General features: G+C 42.1%; 1 protein-coding gene across 1 annotated transcript in view; it reads left to right on the forward strand.

Moving 5' to 3' along the window:
* The window catches only part of LOC141772988 (SPRY domain-containing protein 3-like), a 57617-nt gene that overhangs the window by 28033 nt on the left and 5027 nt on the right, over nucleotides 1–24557 (forward strand). The window contains exons 7-8 of the mRNA XM_074644589.1: nucleotides 831–980; nucleotides 15850–15907. Of these exons, the coding sequence (XP_074500690.1) occupies nucleotides 831–980; nucleotides 15850–15907 (208 nt within the window). The remainder of the gene's footprint in view (nucleotides 1–830; nucleotides 981–15849; nucleotides 15908–24557) is intronic.

A 24557-nucleotide genomic window follows, 5' to 3' on the forward strand; every position in this document is an offset into this window, starting at 1 on the left:
AAAAAGACCCTCCAGAACTTGCCCTAGAATAATCACTTTTTTTCTTGCTCTAAAACTGAGCCCGCTATAACCTCCGAAATATCGATTGCGTTAATGCGTTTGAACAAAATTAGTGGCGTCAAAATGATTTTGCGTTAACGCGTTATTATCGCGTTAACTTTGACAGCCCTAATTAAAATCCCAAAAATGTCAACCTGATGGTGGCGCGAGAGGAAAAGTCGGGATCACCAAAGTCAGCAGGCTTCTTGATAAAAGGACCATGAATGTCTGTACGAAGTTTTCTAGCAATGCATCCTATATTTTTTTAGATATTTCAGTCTGGACCACAGCGGTGGACCGATACACGCTGCCATCCCTAGAACCATGCCGCTAGGTGGCTAATGAAAGGACATTTTGAGAGAGAAGTTCAAATCCTGCCTTTACTCGCCTCCGCACATCTGTGTGTGAAGTGGGTGTGCTTCTTGGATTGGTTTTGGAAAGTAATAAAAATTGTCAGACGCAGCATTTTCGATCCCAAAGTTGGAAAGGTGTGAGGGGAGGCGGTTTCAGATGAACCGACGATCACTTCGTTGGAGGCATGCTAACTCCTTTAGTGTGTTCTTTTATGAAAGTTTAACCAACAACATGTCACGATAGTGATCATCATTATCCGTTTAGGGGTGAATGAACCTTATGGTTGGAGTTTATTGGTCAATAACTCAGGTGGGAATGTGAGTCTGTATGTTAACATGTTTGTGTTTAATTAAACCCTTTTTTATATTGTTTATTTCTTAACATATTAACCCCCATCCTTCTATCTCTCTCTTTCTATTCATCCCTTTCCTCTCCAGCTCTTGGAGTATGTTGGCAAAGGAAAGAGCATCATGGACGTGGGTTTGGCTCAGGCCCGCCAGCCACTTACCACCCGCTGCCACTACTATGAAGTGGAGATCGTTGATGCTGGGGAGAAGTGCTACATTGCCCTGGGCCTGGCGAGAAGGGTGAGCTTTCTAAGAAAAAAAACAACTTTTGACAACTTCACACACACAGACACACACACGCAGACACACACACCTACACTCGGCAGTGAATTACGTTTTTTTGCTTTTGGCCCTTTCCCCCATTTTTCCACACTGTTATACAAAAGGCAGCGTAGCTCGATGAACTCAAGAGATGTGGACTCCAGGAATAAGCTTCCTATTTGCTGACTCTTCCACTCTCCCCCTTTGGTCCCCATAGTTCAACAAGTTGTTGAGCTCACAACATGCTAATGATGGAAAACTTTGACAAAAAACCTGAATTGGGAATAAGGCGGGTAATTAGCATCGGCAAAATGTTCCTCAGGCTCTGTCCTGGGAATGCTGTAAACTTGTCCTAATGGAGGAGAAGCAGCGCTCCTGTCATTTTAAATGTAGGATCACACACATACGTGTAAATCTCAGTGTGGCTTAAGGCCGATTAAGTATATTCTTTTGAACTTTTGTTTTTGTCATGAATACTTTCCCTTCACTTTCGGTCATTTTCAAAATGTACACCATAGTGTACAACAACATGGAGGCTCTGTAGTCCGGACCAAGACGGCAAACTTTATTCTTTTCAACCTTGACAAAGGCAGCGCAGATCCACTCCTTCTGTTCTTACCTTTTACAGTAAAAATCCCACACATACAGTATACACTGCGTAACTGTAGGCTGTACAACAATTTACTTCAGACAGACTGCCAGACGCTGCTCTTGGTCAGTAGTGTCCCGGTACTTGGTCCTCTACCTGCACAAATCTATTTGAATCCGTTACTGAAAAAACTGCCGGTATGAATCGTTTTGATGCGTAGTATTCACAGGTGAGTATTTGGCACTTTGGTGATGTTTATCCGTCACACTCCCGGTGTGTAAAGGCCTTTAGCCAGTAAAGCCATTTTTAGAGGACACAGTCTTTGTGAAATAGACTCTACTAGTAGTAAACAAAGTGGTACTGTGGAAAGCTTTGTTTTCTTTCCCATTATCCAGCAGCTCAGCCATTCTCTTTGGATCTAATGGCCTGCTTTTGGGTAGATTAAACACCTTCAAGAGGAAAATACAATTAGAGAAATTTTAACACCTCTCAATTTGAGCCTTTATTTCTTTTTCCAAAGAATGCACATGCGGTTCCCATTTCAGCCTTAGCACTGCAGCTCTGCGAGTGACTATTACCATGTTGAACTGCTTTGAAGAGTAGAACAGACAAACCTGTAGATGTTTGGCAACTGAGTGAGACTGATACACATTAAAGGAATACTTCACCCACAAAACAGCCAATTAAACTGTTGTCAGGCCATTAAATAGGCGTTATCGGTCGCTATAAGCATGATAGATGTGGGTAAATAGGGGCCTACTAGATCCAATATTAGGTTTTATCATCTATTCACATGGTAGATCATCGAAAGAAGGTATAAAACGACACAACAGCGACCTCTACGGACCGCAGTAATTATGACTTGATCAGCGCTGCTTAGTTTGACTGTTTGGTCGGAGTTTGCGAATGATGACAGCAGACCTCAGATCAGCTCTGACTGCTTGTTTTCCTCCCGTCTGTGAAATCTTGCAGATGCCGTTAGGAGCACCAGAGGACACAGAGGCACATGCTTTTTTTCAGGTTACCTGTTTCATGTACTATTGTCACGATATAGCGACCGTTTTATAAAAATAACTTTTTTTAAATCATATTTGCTCCAATCTCGCCTACTTCAGCTTTAAGCATAAACCGCGTCACGTTTGCGCAGGCTCGCTACTCGTCTGTGCGAGTACTGTAATAAATTGTAAGGTTTTAGAGAAAATGCATGTGTTAGGGAAGTAGTGAGCATACGACTGGATAAATGAGACTTGGATTAAACTGCACAAGTTGTGTTAGAGTTCTATAAACAGATGTTTTGCTGTTGTTAAACGCGGCCCCCAATTTACTTCAATGCATTAAAACTTTTCCCCATTTTTGGATTTTTCATTCGCCATGGAGGCATGAGAGAAAAACAAAGTTTTCTTCACACCCTGCTAAGCTTATTAAAGGCAGGATTAAACTTGCATAAATGTCAGCTTTCTGATAGATTGATTCTCTCATAAAACCTATTTGCATTACATTTTACCTAATATTATTCTTCTGACTCAGGAACTATTTCTTCGACAGTATGGGTTCATGATTTGTGAGTTTTTTACTCCCTGTAAGTTTAGCCTCGAAAGTGTTATGAATGTGAAATATTAGTGACTGCCAAAGCCAAGGCCTGTGGAGAGCTGCCAGCACCGTCTCTCCCAGGGTCAAAACTCTGCTCCTTTTAATAACAAAAAATAAAAGATGAAACTTGTACATCTCTCAAGGTCTCAGAGGCACTTTATATAAAACAGGAACAGAGGGATGCACGCTGAATTACATTAAGACAAAGACAGCTATAGATGCATACAGATAGGGGAGGCTGAGAAATATACTTACATTGTATGTGTGAGCTCTACTTACAGGTTTCCAGCCAAGTTGTGTCATGTTGTAAAATCTGAACATCCTTTTTGTGGACGGTCTCGTTAGGGTTGTTGGCTTTTGCAAAGTCGTTGATGTCTACCACCTGACATTGAAACAAGACATAATAAATCAGTAATGCTGGTGGTATTACCATCTTCATAGATGTGTTACTTGCGAAACCACCTGGAGAAGTTAGTGTTGCCCATATTTCACCCTTAAAGTCAAACTCTAATACTGCAGCTACTCTGCATATTTATTTTATTTTTCAAGAGAGGATAAAACTGTTTTGGACATATTTGTGGAAACGGCCTCTAAGCTTCAGGCTTCTGGGTGGGCGTTTCCCTTGGCAGCGGTTGACTGACATCTGAAAAGCCGGTGTTACTAGAAGACACACTACCAATATCCGTGCTGCACTACTGAAATCAGCACGTCATATTGTACTTCCTACGTATGTTGATACAAAACGTTTCAACAAACCCACAAAACAGTGATTATTAGGGGAGGGAATCTCCAGAAGCCCCACCATACGATATTATCATGTTACGATACGTTACGATACGTTACATTTTGCGATACGCTGAGTATTGTGATGATATATTGCGATTTATTACCTTATTTCGACGTCTGTTTTATCTAATAAAATACAGTTTTCACTCTGTTCATCTCAGAGTTCTTCCTGACAAGCTAACATGACATGGTTGGTACCAATAGATTCCTTAGGTTTTCTAGTTTAATATGAAACCATCTTCACTCTAGCTTTAAGATTTACCTGCCGTCGGATTGTTAAGATGTAAATAAGTTTATATAATAAAAGGTCGATACTTGACGTTAGTGTATCGATGTTATATTGCCACGCAAAATGTCGCGATACTATGCTGTATCGATTTTTCCCCCACCCCTAGTGATTGTGTACCGTTAGCGATTACAACATTAAACATTTGCGAGAACCGTCGTGCTGTTGTATTTGTAATGTATTCACGCGGAAAGTGGAAGCTAGCACACTAGGATAACTAAGTTGATGTTAATAAGCCTAGCTTCCTCAGATAAGCACTGATTCCCACTAGACTTTACGTTTTGTTCATGATTTTTTTAAACTTGACCTTACTGTATAAAATGACCTGTGGTGACCTCTAGGATAATCACAGTCTCATGAAACTTTACAGCCACAAACTAGAGACCTAGGGCATTCAGAGGATTGATGAGTTTCCTAGGTAGATTGACAATAAGGGGGTTTCTGAGCAGTTTCCATAACAGAAGTGCTCGCCCTCAGATCGCCAAAAAATGCAATTCTTGCAGAAATCTCCAATTGTCAAAAGTTTTTGATACCAAATCACAGCACGGCTTTTTTATGGTGTTCCTCAAGGTCTTGGTGTCTTAATGTGGTATTTTGGAGGGGATTATTGATCATTTTTTTATCAATTCTCGAGTGGTAAAAAATGGTTAAATTTAGCACCAAATCTGTGTAACAAATGGTATCAGCCCAAAAATTGCTGCAACAACTTATGAGACATTATAGAGCATGGGAATCGTCATCATATCCAGTATACTTCTATCATAATGTTCTAAACCTTTAGACACTTTTAAACTTTTACACATTTGAATGAATTGATTAATGTTTATTTCTTATTTAGACTAGATCAACTTGACACACAGTGCTCAAATTAAAGAGTACATGTGCACACACACATGCTCTCAGTTAAACACACGCAGACGATGCTCCCATGGGTGAGGAAGAAGTTGAGTGGTGATAACTCCAGTCCCATTACCTCCTCAGAGTTCCTCTCTCTGCTACTTCTCTCTCTGCATCTGGGTTTCATTATAAAGACATTAAGCTTAAGTCCAGGCGAGGTGATAAAGCAGCAAATTGAAGGGCTTGGGTAATGACTGTTTACTCAAGAGCAGTCGCAAGCTTGCATGCTGGTCTTTTTCACACAGCGTCCCGTGGTACGAAGGCCTGAATATAAACACAAGTCCACTCATTAATGCCCGACAGACTGCCAGATTCGGCCTGTCTGTCTCGTTCTTTCTGTTTGTTGTGGTTGCTGTCTTCAGGCTCAACTTTGTAGTCAATTTTCTTCACTTTACAAATCTCTTTCTCCTCCTTTGCCAACTCGCTCTCTCCTCCCATCTTAACATCCGCAGTAGCCGGTCACCGGTCAAGAAAAGTAACCATTTAATTAGCAGCATAGCTCCTGTGATGGCAATTGCTACGTTTACAGGGTCATGGGTCATGTAAACAACATATTCCATTTGTATATTCTGAATTAGGCCTTATTCCAAATGGAGCATTTTGGGTGCTGGAGAGGTGATTCGTAATGAACGGACACAGCAGCATCAAAACGCAGCCGTTTAGGGGGAGAGGGCCGGCAAATGTGACTTTGACTTACGTCTTCACTCGCACACACAGAGGGATGAGGAGACAATGAGCACAGACAGAGCGGTGGCGGTGATCTCTCTGGTCACGGCGCGCTGCAGGTTGAGCCCTGCCCCCATCGCCACACACACCGGGCCAAAGCTTTGAATATACGCTGTTGATAACTACCGAAGCTCCGGAGCCCCAAAAAATGGTACTCAGGATAGCCGTATTTCCGCACACGTAGTTGTTTTATGTGTATTGAAAATGTAATTTAATTTACACTTGTTTTCAATGTGGTCACACTGCGTCCCTGACCGACTCCGGAGGTGGTTTGGCCGATCGGATCACAATCCAAACACTATCCGATTGCGATCCGATCACCCAAAACCCATTTTAACACCAGGTGTAAAGGGGGTCTCCCATCAGCCTCAGTTGTGCTCTGTGTTTAGTTTACACTAAGATGGCGAACATGGTAAACATTATATTTACTAAGCATCACCATTGTCAGTACAAAAATGTTAGCATGCTGACGTTAACATTTGTCTCAAAGCACCACTGTGCGTAAGTACAGCCTCACAGAGCTGCTAGCATGGCTGCAGACTCTTAGTCGTGACTGCATGCCCAAACATTGTCCCATTTCACTGCACTTTGTTTTAATTCTGGTCAAAGTGCAAAGATAAAATGAATAAAATAAAGGTTGAGGTTTGAGATGTTAATATCAAATTGGCTGTTTAGAAAAAGGTGGAGGTACATTTTTGAATCCCCCTGTCCAACAGGGAAGTCAGAGGAATTTGTGCAATGTGATAAGTGTGAATGCTTTGTTGTGTGTTCGTAATCTTAGATCTGTTTTGACCCCACTGCAATTCCAAGACCTGGCATGACCTCGCGCTTCTCTCTCTCTCTCTCTCTCTCTCTCTCTCTCTCTCTCTCTCTCTCTCTCATTCCTCTGAAGATAAGGGTCTCCATGAATGTACAGCATGCATATGCACGGTTGTTTTTCATCCGGTACAAACAGCGGTTGCTAGGCTGTGGGACAAAGAGAGATCTATCCTTAGTTTAGGGTGGATGGAGCGTAGAGGGTAGATGGGAGTCTGGGGGGGGGGGCGGTTGCAAGGTAGAACGTCAGGAGGTAGAAAAATCAAGGGAAGCTATTCAGAATATGAAAAACACAGGAAAAAAGCAGGAAAACCCTCATGTCCTGAAAAACAAACAAAATCCGACAAAAAAGAAAAAGATCATAACCCCTCCGTGAGGACAGGGAAGTGAAGAAGCAGGTAGGGGAGAAAGGTTGAATATGGGAAGATGGATAGAGAGATGTTATAGTCGTGACTGAAGGGACAGACATGTGGTTCAGTGTCTGAATGAAACTGATGGCTTTCTCAGACCACCCGTGAACCATCTGTATCTGATGACTGTATTTCATTCACTCTCTGTTCATGTGCATAAATAAAGTCGTAAAGCCGCTCAGGCTGGAACGGCAGTGCTTCCTCTGTCCTGGTATGACCCGGGCCTGGGATCAGCTCTCTTCCTCTTCCTCCTGTGATGCAGCAGTCCTACTGACTGCTGCTGCTGTGAACCTGTTTATTCAAGCAGGGTCATTTTAGGATAAAACAAAAGACCGGTCACTGTGCCAAGGCCTGATCTGGAAGCTTAAGAAGACGCAGCACCACCAGCACTATAATATGCATGAGGTGTAACTTGTATTTAGAACGGCAACAATTTGACAGACAATTAATCTACTGTTTTCACATTTGCTGTTCCCGGCCTCTCCAATGTGAGAATTTGATAGTTTTCTTTGGCATACATGACATTAAACTATTTAAGATGGGTTTTGGACTGTTGGTCGGAAAAAGCAAGACGTTTGAGGACAATGGGGAAATTCTCACATGCATTCTTCACTATTTTCTAACATTTTTAATACAAAACATTTAATTTATTAATTGAGGAATTAATCAGTAGATTAATTGATGATGAAAATAAATGGTAGTTGCAGTCCTACTTAGGAGGGACTATGGACCACAGGACCTCACTGTCAGGGATTAAAGGGGCGTTCACAAGCCATAGTCCGTTTAGCTAGTCCGAATCAGAGTGAAATTGATACTTTTGGTTTGTTTTCTATTTAGTCTGGTTCTGTTTCACAGCGCACAAATTTAAGCAGACCAAAAGAAAAATTAATTTCCTGAGGGGCGTGTGCGAAGGAGCACGACCAGAGTTTGGCACTGATCTACTGTGAGCATGAATCCCTTCTTCTCCAATTTATCTGGAATGACTTCATAAATGTCACTATGTTTGCTGACTTTATTCAGCATGTTCTGGGTGTGCTCTTCAGCCCAGATGTCAAACAAACATTGGACTTCTGCAGAAGTCCAGGTCAGTCCTCTCCCACTCATGTTAACTTGTAGTTTATGTGTCCATCTCGACAAATGCCTATGCTGGCAGCCCGTAAACCCCTGCCGTTTGGTTCCCTTCTTAGAAGTGGATCGGATTATGTTCTGACTGCAATCGAACCGCAATAGGGTTCGCTTGGAAACGGTCAGAGACCATTTGCGAGGACTCGCACCAGAGGTTGAACCTCACCAGAGTTCCATTAAAATGGACTAAATGCTGGCTTGTAAAAGCACCCAAAAGTTTTCTTTATCACATTGGAGTTTGTGTTTTCACATTGGATACTGTTTTGGTTCACTCTCACCGCTATCATAGTGTCGTTTTCACCTTCAGCAATCAGCTGTTTCAGGCAACATGTGCAACATAGTCTGCTCTCTCTCTGACTCATGGATGTATTATAGAACACAAAGATGCTGTCTACACCGGCTCCGTCATGTCCGCGAATTTCAAAGTGTCGAGCAGCAAAGGCGCAGCCAAACTTTCGGTGCAGTTTTCCTTTGATGCGTAGCATTCCTGATCTATTTTTCCATCGACACCGTTGCATATGATTGTGTTATAAGAGTAGCGTGGCTCGATAGGGCAGCGCATAGTGTGTGTGCGTAGCGAGTGTGTGGTTGAAGAAGAGAGAGAGAGAGAGAGAGAGACGGTGCCTGCACTCAGGGCAGACAGCTGTTGGCAATCGGAGCAGAGGAGAAATTAGCAGTAAAGTTGTCAAGTGGGGTAGTAAACGTACAGTGTAGGTTACAGTTTGCCCATGAATAAACACTGCAGCTCCTCAATAGCCAAGAAGCTCCTGTGTCTTGCTTCCCAGCTGCTGGGCAAAAAGAAGGGAGAGTCTGTAGGATTAGAAACCAGAGAGCAGCACACTTTGCTCCGCTGCAAAATGTAGATAAATATATGTATTCAGTACCTTTTCATTGGGCAACAACCTTGCATTTATGCGTGTATTGTCAAAAAAATAGACCTGAAGCTTAAATAAAAGCGAGGAATCTTTCCGTATGTCCTTCGCATATCTTGAGAACCGCTCATCCGATGTACTTCACACTCGGCGGGTGTGTTGTGGGGACCCCGTGGAGTGCTTTGTAGAATTTGGACCCTCAACATGTTCAATACTAATAAACTTTTAATAAACAAGCGAACAGCGCTCTGTGCAGCCGAGGGGGCGGGGCTTCAGGGCTCTGCAGACTGAGACGAGCGTGTCGTCCACATCGGGCAGACTGCGGCTCATTGAGTGCATTTCAGTTTTGATGCTGGATATACTAACGTCACAACCAAACTGTTCTTCACTTCCCTGGAGACAACGAGCGATGAGGGCAGCTCGACAACGCTGCAAGTAGCACTTCCTTGGGGCCAAACAATCAGCCCGCTCAGAGCGGTTAGCGCTACGAACAACGCTGCAAACAGCAATATCGGTACGCCACCGGGAGCCAAACAGTCAACCCAATCCGAACTGCCACGCGTCCAAATGGGCACGCCACGAACGGGCACTGCACTAGTAGATAAAAAAGAGAGCGTACCGGTTGGCTTGCGTGGTGAAGAAATTGTCTTGCATGTTTTGCATCTTCTGATCAGACCACCGATCAAACTATTTAAAACGAATATCGGCCGATAACGATCAGTGGCCGATTGATCGGAGCACCGTTAGACGCACTTGGGCAAAAACTTGTATAATACGAGTAGAACACAACAAAGTGTGAACTCCGTCACGTCACCTTTTCTGACAGTCAGTCAATAACACAACAAACTTTATCCGTTTTATGTGTTTGTATCAAGAAAACATTTGCATATGAAACTTGCATCCATACAAAGTGATGAACATGCCCAAACACATGCACACAGATAGGCTGTTGTTGTCTTCACTAATGTCAGACGCTTTCTGTCATCGTGTGAGGAGCTGGAGGATTTAGCCCGATGACACGAGGTTAGACAAACAGACCTGCATTAGTTCCCTACACAGTCTCTGCCCAACCCCTATAGGTGAGGTTGTGTGGGCACGTACAAACAGAAACGCACTACTTTCCCTCCTTACAAACTGTACCTTCAGCACACACACTCACACACCCATACACTCACATCTGTGGTACTCCACATTTTTAGACAGCTCTGTGATATGCCAGAGTGATAGCTGCTGGAGATGATGGGTATCTGCTTCCACACGGTTCCCCACTCGGCCCGCACCTTTCCGCTCTTCCTTCTTTCAGACTTGTTTACTCTGCCACCGTGTGGAAATGCAGGCTGCTCTGATGACGCCGGTGTAGCAGCTGTGGATCTGATACTGCAGGGCTTTGCTCCGCCATGCCGTGGACACAACGCCAGTGTTTGTTGTTCTTAGAAGCAGCTTGCATTTCAATGACTGCTTCTGCAGGCCAACGGTTGGGTAGGGACCATGTTTTGAAAGTTTTACGGTACGTGAGAGCGGACTAGCTGGTTAACCTGGCGCTCTCTCTCTAAAATGCATTCCATCATATGTTGATAGAGAAGGAGTGTAGGTGTAATTTAGTGGCGCCACCACTGATTGAAAAACAGAAATCACAGCATTAGCTGTTGTAATTTCCAAACCACAATAGGTTGGAATGTTTCTTTTATCAGAGAAAGGAAAGCCGTTCCAAGTCCCACAAAACAATATCATCTGCGCTTAACAGAATTTATAGCTAAAAAAACACCTTTATTTTCACTCTGAAGATTGAAATCCTATTTTTACACCATCAAATTGTTTCTCAGGTATTTAGACATCCTGTATAAAAATATTATGCCCCTACGTACCACAATGAATGCAAACTATTTGGTTAAAAAAAAGAAAGATATCATGGTGATGTATTTTGATGGTGTTTCTGTTCTACGTTGTTGAAGCAGCTGCAGTTTGTCAAATTAATTTGAAGACAAAATTGTGTTGTTTTTTTGCCAGTTGATTGTTCAGCCCTGTCCGCCTTAGTTACTGTTGCTACACCTGTCAAGTAGGGCTGGACGATATGACGTTATACCGTTTCCACCGTGCAGCGGTAGAAATGTGTACACCGGTAGAGTTTTGGCAATACCGTTTCCACCGTGGTAGCAAGTCTCGCGTGATCTCATGGTTCTTGTGTGAATCCAGCTGCTTCGCAAGGTAACGTGATTTGGGCAGACATGGAGAAGGAGGAGAGTGAAGATGTAAACGCAGAGCAGGAGGAGACATCGCAACCAACCCAAGATGAGGAAGAACTCTGGTTACATGATTACCAGACATTTGCACACTAGTTTATTTTCTTTTGTCGGTTGTTTTAAATTAAAGATGAGCAAATCCTGCAGGAAAAGTCAAGTCCTTTTTTCTTTTGATATACTCCACAATACAAATTTGTGATTTTTTTTTATTTTGCACAATTTTAGTTTTACTGTTTTGAGTATTATTTTTTTTTTGTATCGTGATATAATATTACATATACCATGATAGAGGATTTTATCCATTTCGCACCTCCCTACTGTCAAGCTGTCCAGCATGGCACATATGCAGTTTGATGACAATGACAGATCTATGACTCAACATTTTTAGTAATTAAAAAAAAAACAATTGGTCCTTGATTTTAGAGGTAAGCTCGGCTGAAATGACGACTGTCACTAGCAGATTTTGCAGATTTCAGCTGTCACTAGCTGGCTGATTAATACTTAACATTCGCTCTGAGTCGGTTGAAAATGTTTTTTCCAGCTGACTTTATAATATTTCCAGCTGCCTCCTATTTATAACAAGAGTCTTGTGTAAATGTTCTTACATATGCACATGTTATGCTAAAAGCCAGCCTTACCAGCTAATGAATATGGATGTTCCTAACAACTAATTTCCCTGATGTTTAAACGTAAGTTTAAACTTAGAGTAGTCGACTGGTCTAAAAGTAAGAAAACACTCAGAAAACAGTCAAAATTGATAAAAATGTAATCAATAAGGTTAAACATTGTGTATAAGAGCCATTTAAAATCATTAATCATATTCTTAAATATCCAAATTGTATTTTAAATGCCGCTGAAGTCAATATTTCCCCAGTGTCCGCTCTGGTTGACCGGTTAGGAATGCGCCTCACAAACCTGGTGTGTGGTCTAATATTTGTTGAAACGCCAGCAGGGACTGTAGTCTACGAGGAGTCATGGTTTGGCATCGCTTATAGGCTACCATTAGTATCTTAGTGTGCAAGTTGTATTACCTTACATCTTCTCTTCCCTCTATCTCTCTCAAACACACACACACACATAGCTTGATCATCTTTGTAACTCAGTCCAAAAGTCAAAATCTACTGAAAAAAGGATAGATGTAATCATTTCCAAAATTCACAACATGTTTTTATGTAACAAAATATTCTGCTTCAATTCATATTTGTTGGCATTTAGCCTTTCGAAAACAAGTTTTTCACTGCGGTCAAAAAGCTGTTTACGTAAGAGGAGGTGTGGGCTGCAGGAAGAGCAGCAGCTCTCCACAGCAACGGCTGAGACAGCATATGGCAATATGTCATTTAAATGTGTACATATAATAAGTTTAACTGACTAGTATTTCTGGTACCGTTTAATCGACCAGTTGAATAATTGCCCACATCCCTACTAATGATCCATGTAGAAGACATGGAAGTAAAGGAACGGCATTGCTCTTGTATTGCAGTGTAGATATTGTTTCTTTGTCTCTCTCTTCCATAGCTCTTGAACTTCTGCGTCCGTTCTGCGCACACGCCGCCGAACCAAAACACGGAACCCGACATCCTTGTTTGTACAGAGTCGCTGTGATTGGCTAGTTACGTGTTAGCTAACCCTGATTGGTTGTTTGATTCAGACCGGACCTGTTTTTTGAAAAACTAAATACAAGGGGGCGGGCGCTCACAGACACAGACACATATTTTTTTTAAAGGAACCCTTCAATTAAATATTATTTGTGACATGCAATGGTCAAAATTTGTTATTTCAACCAAAATTATAATTAACTAATATCACCTACTCCAGCTTTAACTGTAATACATGTTTTCATATTTAGCATTACAAGAGAAAAGGCTCCTAAGATGAGGACTATATAACTAAATTTATATTTTGACGTGAAAATGGCGCTTATGATAATCCATCCAACAGTTTCAGTTCACTCTGAGACATATATGTGTAAGAGGAAAAGCTGGAGGATCACCAAAAGTCAGTCAGCTTGTCTTCTGGGGACCATGAATGTCTGTATGAAATTTTATTGCAATCCATCCAATAGCTGTCGAGGTATTTCAGTCTGGACCAAAGTGGTCGACTGACCAACATCGTCATCCCGCTCTTCATAAATAAGTGATACTGTAATGCTTCATTCTCAGCGTGTAGGGAAGGAAGTGCTGCTTCTGTTTTTCTCACTAACCCACCATGTCTATCTGCTGTGTAGAGCACACCGAGTAGATGTTTTGAATTAGAGATGATGGCCACAACAATTACCCAAGAAGATGGCTATGAAAACATGCATTTAACAGTTGATCCGGTCATCAGACACAAGTCTGCGGTTTACATTAAAACACCATAAATCTACCTGTTATTCGTTTAGCTGTTCCTAATGTTGTCTTATTTCAGAGTGTTCATCCAAATCACTGATCAGATCAGAGCCTGTGGGTCATCAATCAGGGAGCAAAACACCCAGACGTTACTCTCCACCTCGTGGAGCGTCAGCCCACACGCCAGTCAGCCAGAGGAATCCTCGGGCTTGTGGTTGAGACGAGGGGGAAGAGGAGCAGACTTGGCGGATCAAGGGGTTTCAGGCTTGGAGGAGTAGCTGCATTCCTCCATGTCTCTCTGTCTTCCTCTGCTGATGTCTCACTCTGTCCTACTCTCTCTCTCTCTCTCTCTCTCTCTCTCTCTTGCTTTCCCCCCATCCATCTCCATTTCCTGTTCCTCAAGCCCCAATGGGGTTGTCAGACAGGATCGTTGATGTTTCCCTGATGTCCTGTCTCTAAATGCTGCACTCTTGAATGCCTGGCCCGACCACTATGTCTGTCTGCAGTGTCCCGATTACTCATTCCTGCACACAGGTGCTAATAGTAATAATTTCATCGGCCCTGTTTTGTTTTTGAGTAATGTATCGCCTCTTCAGTCATCACTGGATGTTCTTTTGTTTGGATAGCTTCTCCCAGGCTGACGTTCTTTCCTTTTTTAGACGTCATCCTGGTCATATTTTGGATTCTTGCGACAAGCTGACAATGAAAGGTTGTCTTTTTTTGTGTGTTAATACAAGCTGAAAAGAAAAGCAGTAGGGAGAGTTCATCTGAGAGAGAACGTGAACAAGAAAGCATTTAAGATGTAGCCTACTGAGAGATGAAAGAGGAGCGTAATGTCATTGCCCTCCTCCTCCTCCTTCCTATCCTGTTCTGTAATGTGTTTCTACGGTAATGTAGGTGCAGTCAAGATGACAGATAAAGATCTCTGGTAATTACCTCTGAGTCATACTCTGATGTTATCCGAAAGTTGGCCCGCTAGTTATTTCTGTTGGCACGGTGAAACCTGGAGAAATGCATACATACTGTACATGCACACAGATGGAGAAAGAGTCAAACACTAGGTGCGTTCACATCCACCTGTTTTTATGCGCATTTTCAATTTGCGCGAGAAAAAAACGTCGGAAAAAAACTCAAAATGTCGCAAAAAAAGTTTTTACACTTTGCTGAGGTGCAAAAAAAACCCAAAATGCAACAATGGAAACAGATTTAGCGTATAAATTACGACGTACGTGAAGCATGTGACTTCCAACGTCCGCTGAAGAGATGAAAAATAGCGGCAGATTAAAACATCGCCCCTTCCTCACGTTAATACATGAAACAAACAGAAAAGTCATATTTCCATCCAGTTTTCTTTATTGTATTTCACTGTTTGAGGTTCGGCTGAGTTTATGGTCTCAATCGCTAGTTTCACATCTTCTTCAATACAGCATGATGTTCATTTAGTAAATGATGGTCCCATTTAGAGTCAAATAGACCATAAAGCAGGGGATGCTTTAGGGCGTGGCTACCTTGTGACTGACAGGTCGTTACCACGGCGTTGTCTGGTCTGGGAGTTGTCCGTGTTTTCATCTTACAACTTTAACCCTTTCACAGTGTGTCTTCAGTTCATGAAAGTTAATTGTATCATTTTGGTCGCCCTAAACATGTCTTATTCAGCGTTCGGTTGTACTTAGCTCCACCCTCTCGTGTCTCTTCTGGTTGCAAAAAAACAAAACAAGATGGCAACAGCCAAAATGACGAACTCAAGGCTTCAAACTGTAGTCCACAAACCAATGGGTGACGTCACAGTGACTACGTCCACTTCTTATATACAGTCTATGGCCATAACTCAAGAATTCATATGCTAAATTCTGTATGACCATTTCACACAAATGTCTAATAAAATAAAATGATGATAATGATGAAGTGATGACATTTTGGAGAAACATGGATGTAAACTGCAATTTGCCTGGTTGGCAGAGGCATACAACCGTGAGGCGGTCATTTTTAGTTTTTTTTCCTTATATTGATGTTAGGCTATATAAATGAAAATTGACTTGACTTGGTAGTCAGTGAAATTACCTGGTGCAGTTTTTATTCGAACAAAACCTGCAGACTCTCAATGGCACATTAGTTCAAATAAATCATATCCATGACTGTCAAAATGCGTATTTGTGTGACCTGTGTAACTTTGTGTGTGTGCAGGACTACCCCAGGAACAGACACCCGGGATGGAGCCGAGGGTCGGTGGCGTACCACGCTGGTGAGATATCAAATCCATTTTCTCTCTTTCACTTCTTCTCTCAGTCTTTAGAGTTATATTTCTCAGAAATAAGGTTGTTTATTTCCTTTTATGTGTGTGGAATTCCCCCTGTAGTCCTGCTCGGATTAAATAAATAAATCTACTTCCTCTAAAGCATCTATCTGCTGCTTTTAGATGCAAACATCACAGAGCGCCGCCTCAGCTGGATGTTAAGGTGCCTAGCACAAAGAGAGATCAAGGAGGATTAAAAGCACAGAGAGACGATAAAAGAGACGGTGACAGCATCAGAAAGAGGAGAAGGATCTTATCTCCATCTCTTTCTGTGGGAGTTTGGACATCTGAATATCTCTCTGAGCAACGAACCAAAAAAAACAAGACACAAAAAGTGTAGTTATCTTTATCTTCCCGAGCTCCCACAGACACATGTTAAGTCTTGGTTGTTTGCGACGACAGGCCTGTGAACATTATCTGTGCAGGCATCTGCTCAAAACCCCCACAGCTCCCATTCCAGGCCTCAGCACCCCTCACTATCAGCGCTAAGAGATTAAACGCTGCTGCCATGATATGAGGATAGCGGTGAGCTAGGTAGGTGGTTGTTATTACACCGTACAAGCTACAGTAGGTTCACCGGCACTTTATCTGACAATCCGCTGTCACAGTCATGATCTTGTTAGTCCTTATCAAACCGAAGCCGGCTTTTTTATCAACGTTATTTTGGTTTGAAGCATCCCATTGTTGATCTCTCTCACAGGGGATCTTACTCGAATGATTCACATGCCGCAAATGTCACTTTCTGTCGTATGATTTTCTCACCAGGGAACGTATATGATTTTTATTTTTAGAGGAAGGTTTATATACTTTCCTCCAGTTGACCTCCAAATCAGCTATCAAAACACATTTTCTTGTTCACTCCGCACATTCCATTCATGTTTCGAGGTGATGTTTATAGTCCTAAATCCCCGTATCCCTTCGCAGATTCCATTTATACTTTGGATACATTAATAATAATAACAGTTGATGCTGCGCGTCCTGCCGGGGTCTGTGGACGATACCTCACTGCTGAGTGACAGACGAGGCCGGTCATTCACAGAGGCTCACCATGTCAGTCCCAGAGGTCTAGCGCTGCGGTCTGCATGGTTTGGCTCCTGTGCGTCGGACACCACAGAAATGTGCACGCCCCAGCACAGCTCCCATTAATCTTATTTGTTAGAGACTAAAATGATGTATGTGGTTTTCCACGCTGTGCGTATGAGGTTTGCCTTCCCCATGCTTGGGTTAAGGTGCAGGCTCTGATCCAGCTACTTAAAATCAACAGCCGGGGCCTCTTCTTCATGTCTCCCCTCGCTCCTCCACGCAGCCCAGACTTTCACCCAACAGCTCAGGAACCTCAAGAATTGCACGCAGACGCTCTTTGGCAGAGTGACAGAAACTGAATGTATACACAGTATTGTATGCACTAGGTCATATAACCGCAGCAGAAATTGCTTAAAAAAGGAATGACTTTGTTACCTTGGTTTTCCTGCTCTGTGTGAGCCAAGAACGCCGTGAAGAGGTGCTTCTGTGACACATGGGACCTCTGTTTATTAACTTTTATGGTTCGTTTTTGTATTTGACCTCAGTATCTAAAGGGGCAAATGCCTGCCAGGATATTCTTGGCAGGGCTTAGCTTTGTATAGGCTCATTGTTATATACTTTTGGGTGCTTTAAGTGTAATTGCTTTGTGGTGGGAAAATGGTTTAAAGGTTTAAAAACAAAATAGAACAAATATTAGTATAAATACATTAATCAAACAATTATGTATGCTAAATATTATTCCAACCTGATATATAGTGCTCTCTTAAATTCTTCCTGTGCAAAAAATGGCACATTTTGAACGGGCACTGCATTAATATTTTACAAATACAATCCTGTCCAAGAGCAGTAACGCAACATCAGTTAGTCCCTTCTCTACTCTTAACGCTCTCCAACGAGGAAAAGCTACACCGATGGCGATCCGTGTGCGTCCTCGCAGTTGATCGCTTTCTTCCTCTGAATGTCAAGTTTCTTTTTTATCTGGAGCATCCACTCCAGAAAGTTTTCTTGGACGCTTCTTAGGATTTTCCGCCATAGCTTCCTCCATACTCCTAGCTGCTGCTCCGTTGGTCTCTCCCCCCTTCACCTCTGCCTGGTTGGCGTAAAACGCATGACTTCTGGTGTGCAACCGCGGGAAAGTCACCATAAATGCCAGACACCACAACTCCGGTATACTGTGAAATACAGAGAGCTTTCCCTGGTGGTGATGGGCTTAGTCAGCATTGTGTGAACTTGTTTGGCAAGGTCTTAAATACGTTCATTTATATGTAAAAGTCCCGCACTCTAGCTTAAACTTAGAACTTAAATTCCTTGATCTAAATAAAACATAATCCATGATAGATCAATTAAAAATGCATACAAACCTATAAAAAACTGTCATGAAAAGACGACATTTCAATGTCTTCTAAATGCTATAAACAAATAAAATGTGCAATTGCATTCAGCAACAACTATTTACACAGATAGATATCTCTAATAGAGCAGAAGTTTCCACACATTTCTAAAGCCTAACAAAGCGGCACACTGTACAGGTTGTAAAATGATGCAGATAGAATTCAGCTACGAAATGAAAGTTCAGTGTGATGCACGTGTACGTAGCGGCAGCGCTGCTCACGCTGGTCCGTAGTGCACTATAAGTCTTTATAATGTTTTTACCACTAGCTTGGAAGGAAACAGCTGCTGTACTTCAATGTTTTTTTTGACTTACCTAGTTGGGCAGGTGGGTCAGAAATCTACTTGCTCCAAGTCAGTTTTTACTTACCCCTACACAAATTGTTTTACTTATTAGCGGTTATCAAATATCAACAAAGACTAAAGTTAATTGTCATGTTTAATCCTTATTTAAGTAAATGAATCTGGAGATTTGCCCACATCCTCTCTAACGCCACCCAACTAAACTCCTGTTCCAAAGATTATGGAAATGCTGCCTTGCGCTTCAGCTCATAAACTTTGTCCTTACCCGCTGCCATTTTGCCCGATCGGTTCTGCACATGTGCAACTCTCAACAGAGATGAGAAGGAAGCGAGATGCCTCACTCCTTAGCTACTTCCATCATCAGCTCAGGAAAAAACTGTGTTAAATTACTTTTTACCACTTGCCCGAGTTGTATTTTGTATATACTAGCCAGACATGGCATTTTACTTGCCCCGGGCAAGTGGGCAATCCTTCTTGTTGAGCCCTGTGTAGATAGTCTTTTGATTTATATTATGCAGCCTACAGGCACATAACACAACATAAATTACATAATGATTCAATGCAACATTCCTTCTTTTCTTATTTGTACTTTGCATCTACAGTTTGACTCCTGAGCTCTATTTCTGTCATCCTGATTGATGGTGCGTTGTAATGGGCACGCGACCAGTGTTGACCTGGATCACATGTGATGTGTGTTATTGACTTTAAAGGTTGTGATTTTACTCCAGATATATTCCAGTTATATACACAAATGGCTGCCAACCATATCGCTGCTCCTTTGTATAGCTTGTATAGTTTGAGAGTTCTTTGGCCTGCGCTGGTGTTACCACGAGTGTTTGTGTTGGGAGCCGGCCCAGTGTGGACCTCCATCCTGTGTGTTGGCTCGGCTTGTCTCCGCAAGTTAATGGGCCGTGGGGCACTGCGGGCCCCTGTGGGCCCTATCAGGAGCAACCAGCCATCCAACCGGCGAGTGCTCCTCAGCAAGCCTCATTAACCCTGTCACCCCCTCCAAACCCCCCATCAGTGAGTCACACGTGCTATGACTCAACACCCGCAGCTGAAGGTTGTGCCCCACCACCACCGCCACCCTCTATCCCTCAAGACCAAGCCAACCTCACATAATAGGGCTCAGTCTAACTTCTGTGACGGGGTCTAATCTGATTCCAGCTCAGGTTCTGCAAAAACAATTATTCAACACCAACATGTTGTGTAGGGGGATTACATTACCTTCTTACCCAATGGGACAAAAATGGGTCTGGATGACAAACTTTCTATGACTCTAACAGGCTCAAACAAAGTCTGTTAAAAACACAAACCACTATCTAAAATCAACATGTACCTAGACCATGTGTGTCCGTACTGTTGATATCACCACACAACTACGGGAATTAAGGCTGCAACTAGCGATTCTTTTTCACTGTTGATTAATCTGCAGATTATTTTCTCAGGTATTTGTTAAATTAATTAATCGTTTGGTCATTATAATATCAGAAAATTACAATTACAATACATTACAATTGCAAAAAGTGCAGATTTTGTCCAAAACCCAAAGATATGCCATTAACTATCATAGAAAACAAAGAAGACAAGCAACTATTGACACTGGAGAAGCTGAGACTTTATAGTACTTTTTAAAACAATTGCTTAAACGATCATTCGATTATCAAAATCGTTGGGGATTAATTTCGACTAATAGTTTCAACTCTAAAAGGAATATATCTCTCACTCGCTTTGCTACGATGTTCGAACACGTAGTGTATCTGCATCACCTTTGTACAAGCAAGTTTGGCGATCAACCTGGTTGTAAACAAACCAACTGGGGGGCTGCAGCTAACAATTATTTTCATTAGTGATGATTCATCTGCTTATTATTTTCTCAGTGAATTGTTTTATCTATAAAATGTCAGATTTAGTGAAAAAAATAGTAAAAAATGTCCATTACAATTTCCCGAAGCCCGCGGTGATGATATTGTATTTTCCATCCAACTATTTAAAACCAAGAGATTTTCAGTTTATCATCACATAAGACAAAGAAAAGCAGCAAATCCTCAAGTTAGAGAAGCTGGAACCAGAGAATCTTTGAAAAAGTAACATAAAGAATTTATAAATTATCAAAATAGTTCGATCAGATAATCGTTTGAGCTCTAAAACCAACACAGTGTTGTACGTTACATCAGCACCGCCCAGGTGCCAACCTCCAGGTCTGAGAAGTGAAGCCAATGCTGAAGTGCCTTGAACTTGCATTCTTTCTGATATCCAGCAGGGGGCGAATCCTCTGGTTGCAAAAAGAAGTCTGATTGTATAGAAGTCTTTGAGAAAATGACCCTACTTCTCACTTGATTTATTACCTCAGTAAACATTGTAAACATGAGTTTATGGTCTCAATCGCTAGTTTCAAGTCTTCTTTAATACAGCATGATGTTCATTTAGTAAATTACGGTCCCATTTAGAGTCAAATAGACCATAAAGCAGGGTATGCTTTAGGGCGTGGCTACCTTGTGATTGACAGGTTGCTACCGTTGTCCAGTCTGGTAGTTGTCTTTATTTTGGTCTTAGAAAACTTAACCCTTTCACAGTGTGTTTTCATTTCATGAAAGTTAATTGTAACATGGTATGTATCAGCGTTCGGTTGTATTACCGACACCTTCACATGTCACTTCTGGTTCCAAAAGACCAGGATGGCGATAAATCGAAACCAACATGGCGATGGCCCAAATGCAGAACTCGAGGCTTCAAAACGGAAGTCCACAAACCAATGGGTGACGTCACGGTGACTACGTCCACTTCTCATATACAGTCTGTGGCATCGCCATAAAGCCTGGAGCTAAAACAGAAGACGGTAACCTGACCAGAGTCTCTGCTGCCTCATAGCCCAGTAACACTGCTCCTCATGCTGCACTACTTCATTCGGGAGAATGTCTAACCAGAGATTATTTGAATTTATTGTTCATAAATACTTGTGCTGTACATTCTTGCGGATTGGCCCAGGAAGTAAATTGTTTATTATATATCAACAGCTCAACACTTTGTGATAAACTCACATGGCAGCTGCAAATGGAATTTAGAATAAATTCTTAGGAACGTGTGCAAACTCACATGTGTGTGAAATCATGGAAGAATATAAATATTTTGTTTTAATTTTTCATGTTTTAGGAGTGTGTGAAGTCATTGTTCCCTGGGCAGGGAAGCCCAGTCTTTTCCAGACAAACTCTCATGTTACGAGAAAGTCTGTTTTCCTTTTTCCCAGCTGGTCTCAGTCCTCAGTCAGAGGGCCCGGCTCCAAACCCAGAACTCAGCTCCAGTTTTCACCTTCTGGTTGCTGCTAGGATCAACCTTACATCCAGCACCTGGTGGCGGTCACAGTAGCTAACATTGTTAGCTTTACCAACAACTTCCTTGGTTTATGATCTTGACTTTTGCATTAACACCATCACCGGTATTCTGCTCCATCAACAGCCTCGGAGCCAAACCGTGGTCAACACCTCTAGGCTAATTTTAAACTCTCTGGTCTCCAACACAAATTTTAATATTTTCCGCCACAGCCGAGCTCCAAGTTGAGCCGGCTTTCCGATCTTGAGAAAAGGTTTATGAGAAAAGCAATAGAACATATTAATTGTATATGCTCGAAAAACAAAGATAGACTCACACAACTGCCAGCTAAAAAAACTAATTTTACATGTTATATCATATGACTAGTTCATTTAGTGCTGTAATCAAATATTTATTTCTTCCAAATAATTGGTTAAATTGTAAAAATTCAGTTTACCTATCATGAGGGGATTGGGTCTAATGAAAAACGCTATTGAGTTGCATTATGGCGAATGTAGAATCCATGGAGTTTTATGGAGCTTGACCCATAAAAGTGACTAATTCAGGATATCTCGGCCTTTACGGCTGAAAATCTGTCTCTTGTGAGTCCCCCAACTTTATGGAAGTGCAATACGAGATTGCTGGAATACTCTTTTAATCTACGACTAAGGAAAATAGTGAAAAAGTGAAAAATGCCTGTCATATGTTCCCAGAGCCGTTGGCGATGTGTACAGGTTGCTTTTTATTGTCTAATCAACCAGCCCGTTCGCACGAAAAAACATTAAAACGCCACAATAATGCGCAAGGCATTTAGCATGCAGTAAGTATGCCTTTGATTGATTTTCGCGTGTCATTTGTACATCATGTATCCTGTACTGACTGCAATGTAAACGCATGCGCGTATAAATGCTACGGTGAGAGTTAGTGACGTAGAATAAAAAGCAAGAAGACCACTTATGGCGGGGCGGGACGGGTGGGGACACTTTTAACCTTTTAACCAGGAGACCCGTGTTCGAGATCGTTGTTGACCGGTGTTTTGTTTTGTAAGTTATGTTAGGGACGTTTATCACGTTTTTTATTGACGTTTGTGACGTGTTAGTGGTTTTCTTGCCTAAATTTACCTGCGGACGTTTGCGTGGCGTACAAATGACATGCAAAAAGCGACGTACAAATGACACGGGGAAAGGCTAAAATGCGTCTGTGTAATCTTCCCCTGAGACCGGGTTGAACCAATAGTCCAAACTCCAAAGAAATTCACTTTCCTGTAAATACAGACTATAAAGTGAAATATAAACATGATAAAAGCAGCAAATCTGAGAAGCTGGAAATGGAGAGTGTGTTGCATTTTTCACTCAATGAATGACTTGTATTGTTTATCAAAATTGTTGGAAATCCATCAGTGGTGTGTTTTAAGGATGATTTAGGGGCTCAACCCGTTGATTTAGTCGTAATGTATTTAAAATCGTTCAGGTAGTTGGAGCCAGTGAATCCATAAAAATAATCTAAATAAATCTGCGAAGAAACTGCGAGACTTTTGACTCCAGGAAACATCCCTAAGCGTCGACGCTCCGCCAGGCTTCTCCTGTCCCAGTGAACTAGCTCCATCCTTAGGCCCAAACCTGGACTTCCACCCCCCGGCTCACCTCCAGCGCCCTCCCGTGTCACTCTCCAAAGCCGCCATGCTCTGCTATTTTTAGCGGCGCTGCGCCTGTGCCGGCGTGGCTCCACTGTTTGCCTAGTGTGTGGTGTTGTGACAAGGGCCCGCATGGGAGCCGTAATGATACAGTGTCTCCGTCTCCCTCCCGGTGCTCAGATAGAGATTGTTTAAACAGTATCCTGAGCCGGGGACGGGTCCCATGACAACTCCATAAATATTTACCAGCAGCAGCCACGCCGCTTCGCTTGAGGAGAGCTCGTCTGCAGGCTACCTCTGCAATGTTTTTCTTTTGCCCTTTTTTTCCATTGTTGTCTCTCGCAACTGTAGTATGTGTTGTTTTGATGATTTCCTTTGGATGTTGTTGATGGGGTTTTTTTGCGGAGGTGTTTTTACTAGCGCTACTTTCGCCTTTCTTTCACATCATCATCTGACAGGAATGTCAGGACGTCCTGTATGTTAGCACTACATTGTATGTACATATGTTGCACGTCGTGGTAAACACATTAAAAAACGCAGTAAAGTCAAGTTCAGCAACGGGACACATAACAGAAGGACAAAGATGATCTATTTAAGGCTTTTTTAAGAGTTTTGAAGACGTGCCGTTTCCTTAAAAATATGTTGCTTTTTTGTAAATGTATGTATACAGTATATTTATTATTGGAAATCAATTAACAACACAAAGCAATGAAAAATATTGTCCAGAAACCCTCACAGGTACTGCATTTAGCATAAAGAATATGCTCAAATCATAACATGGCAAGTCCAACAGACAACAACAGCTGTCAGTGTGTCAGTGTGCTGACTTGACTATGACTTGCCCCAAACTGCATGTGATTATCATAAAGTGGGCATGTTTGTAAAGGGGAGACTTGTGGGTACCCAGAGAACCCATTTTCATTCACATATCTTGAGGTCAGA

The sequence above is a fragment of the Sebastes fasciatus genome, chromosome 8 (genome assembly GCF_043250625.1).
Source record: "Sebastes fasciatus isolate fSebFas1 chromosome 8, fSebFas1.pri, whole genome shotgun sequence".
Taxonomy (NCBI): domain Eukaryota; kingdom Metazoa; phylum Chordata; class Actinopteri; order Perciformes; family Sebastidae; genus Sebastes; species Sebastes fasciatus.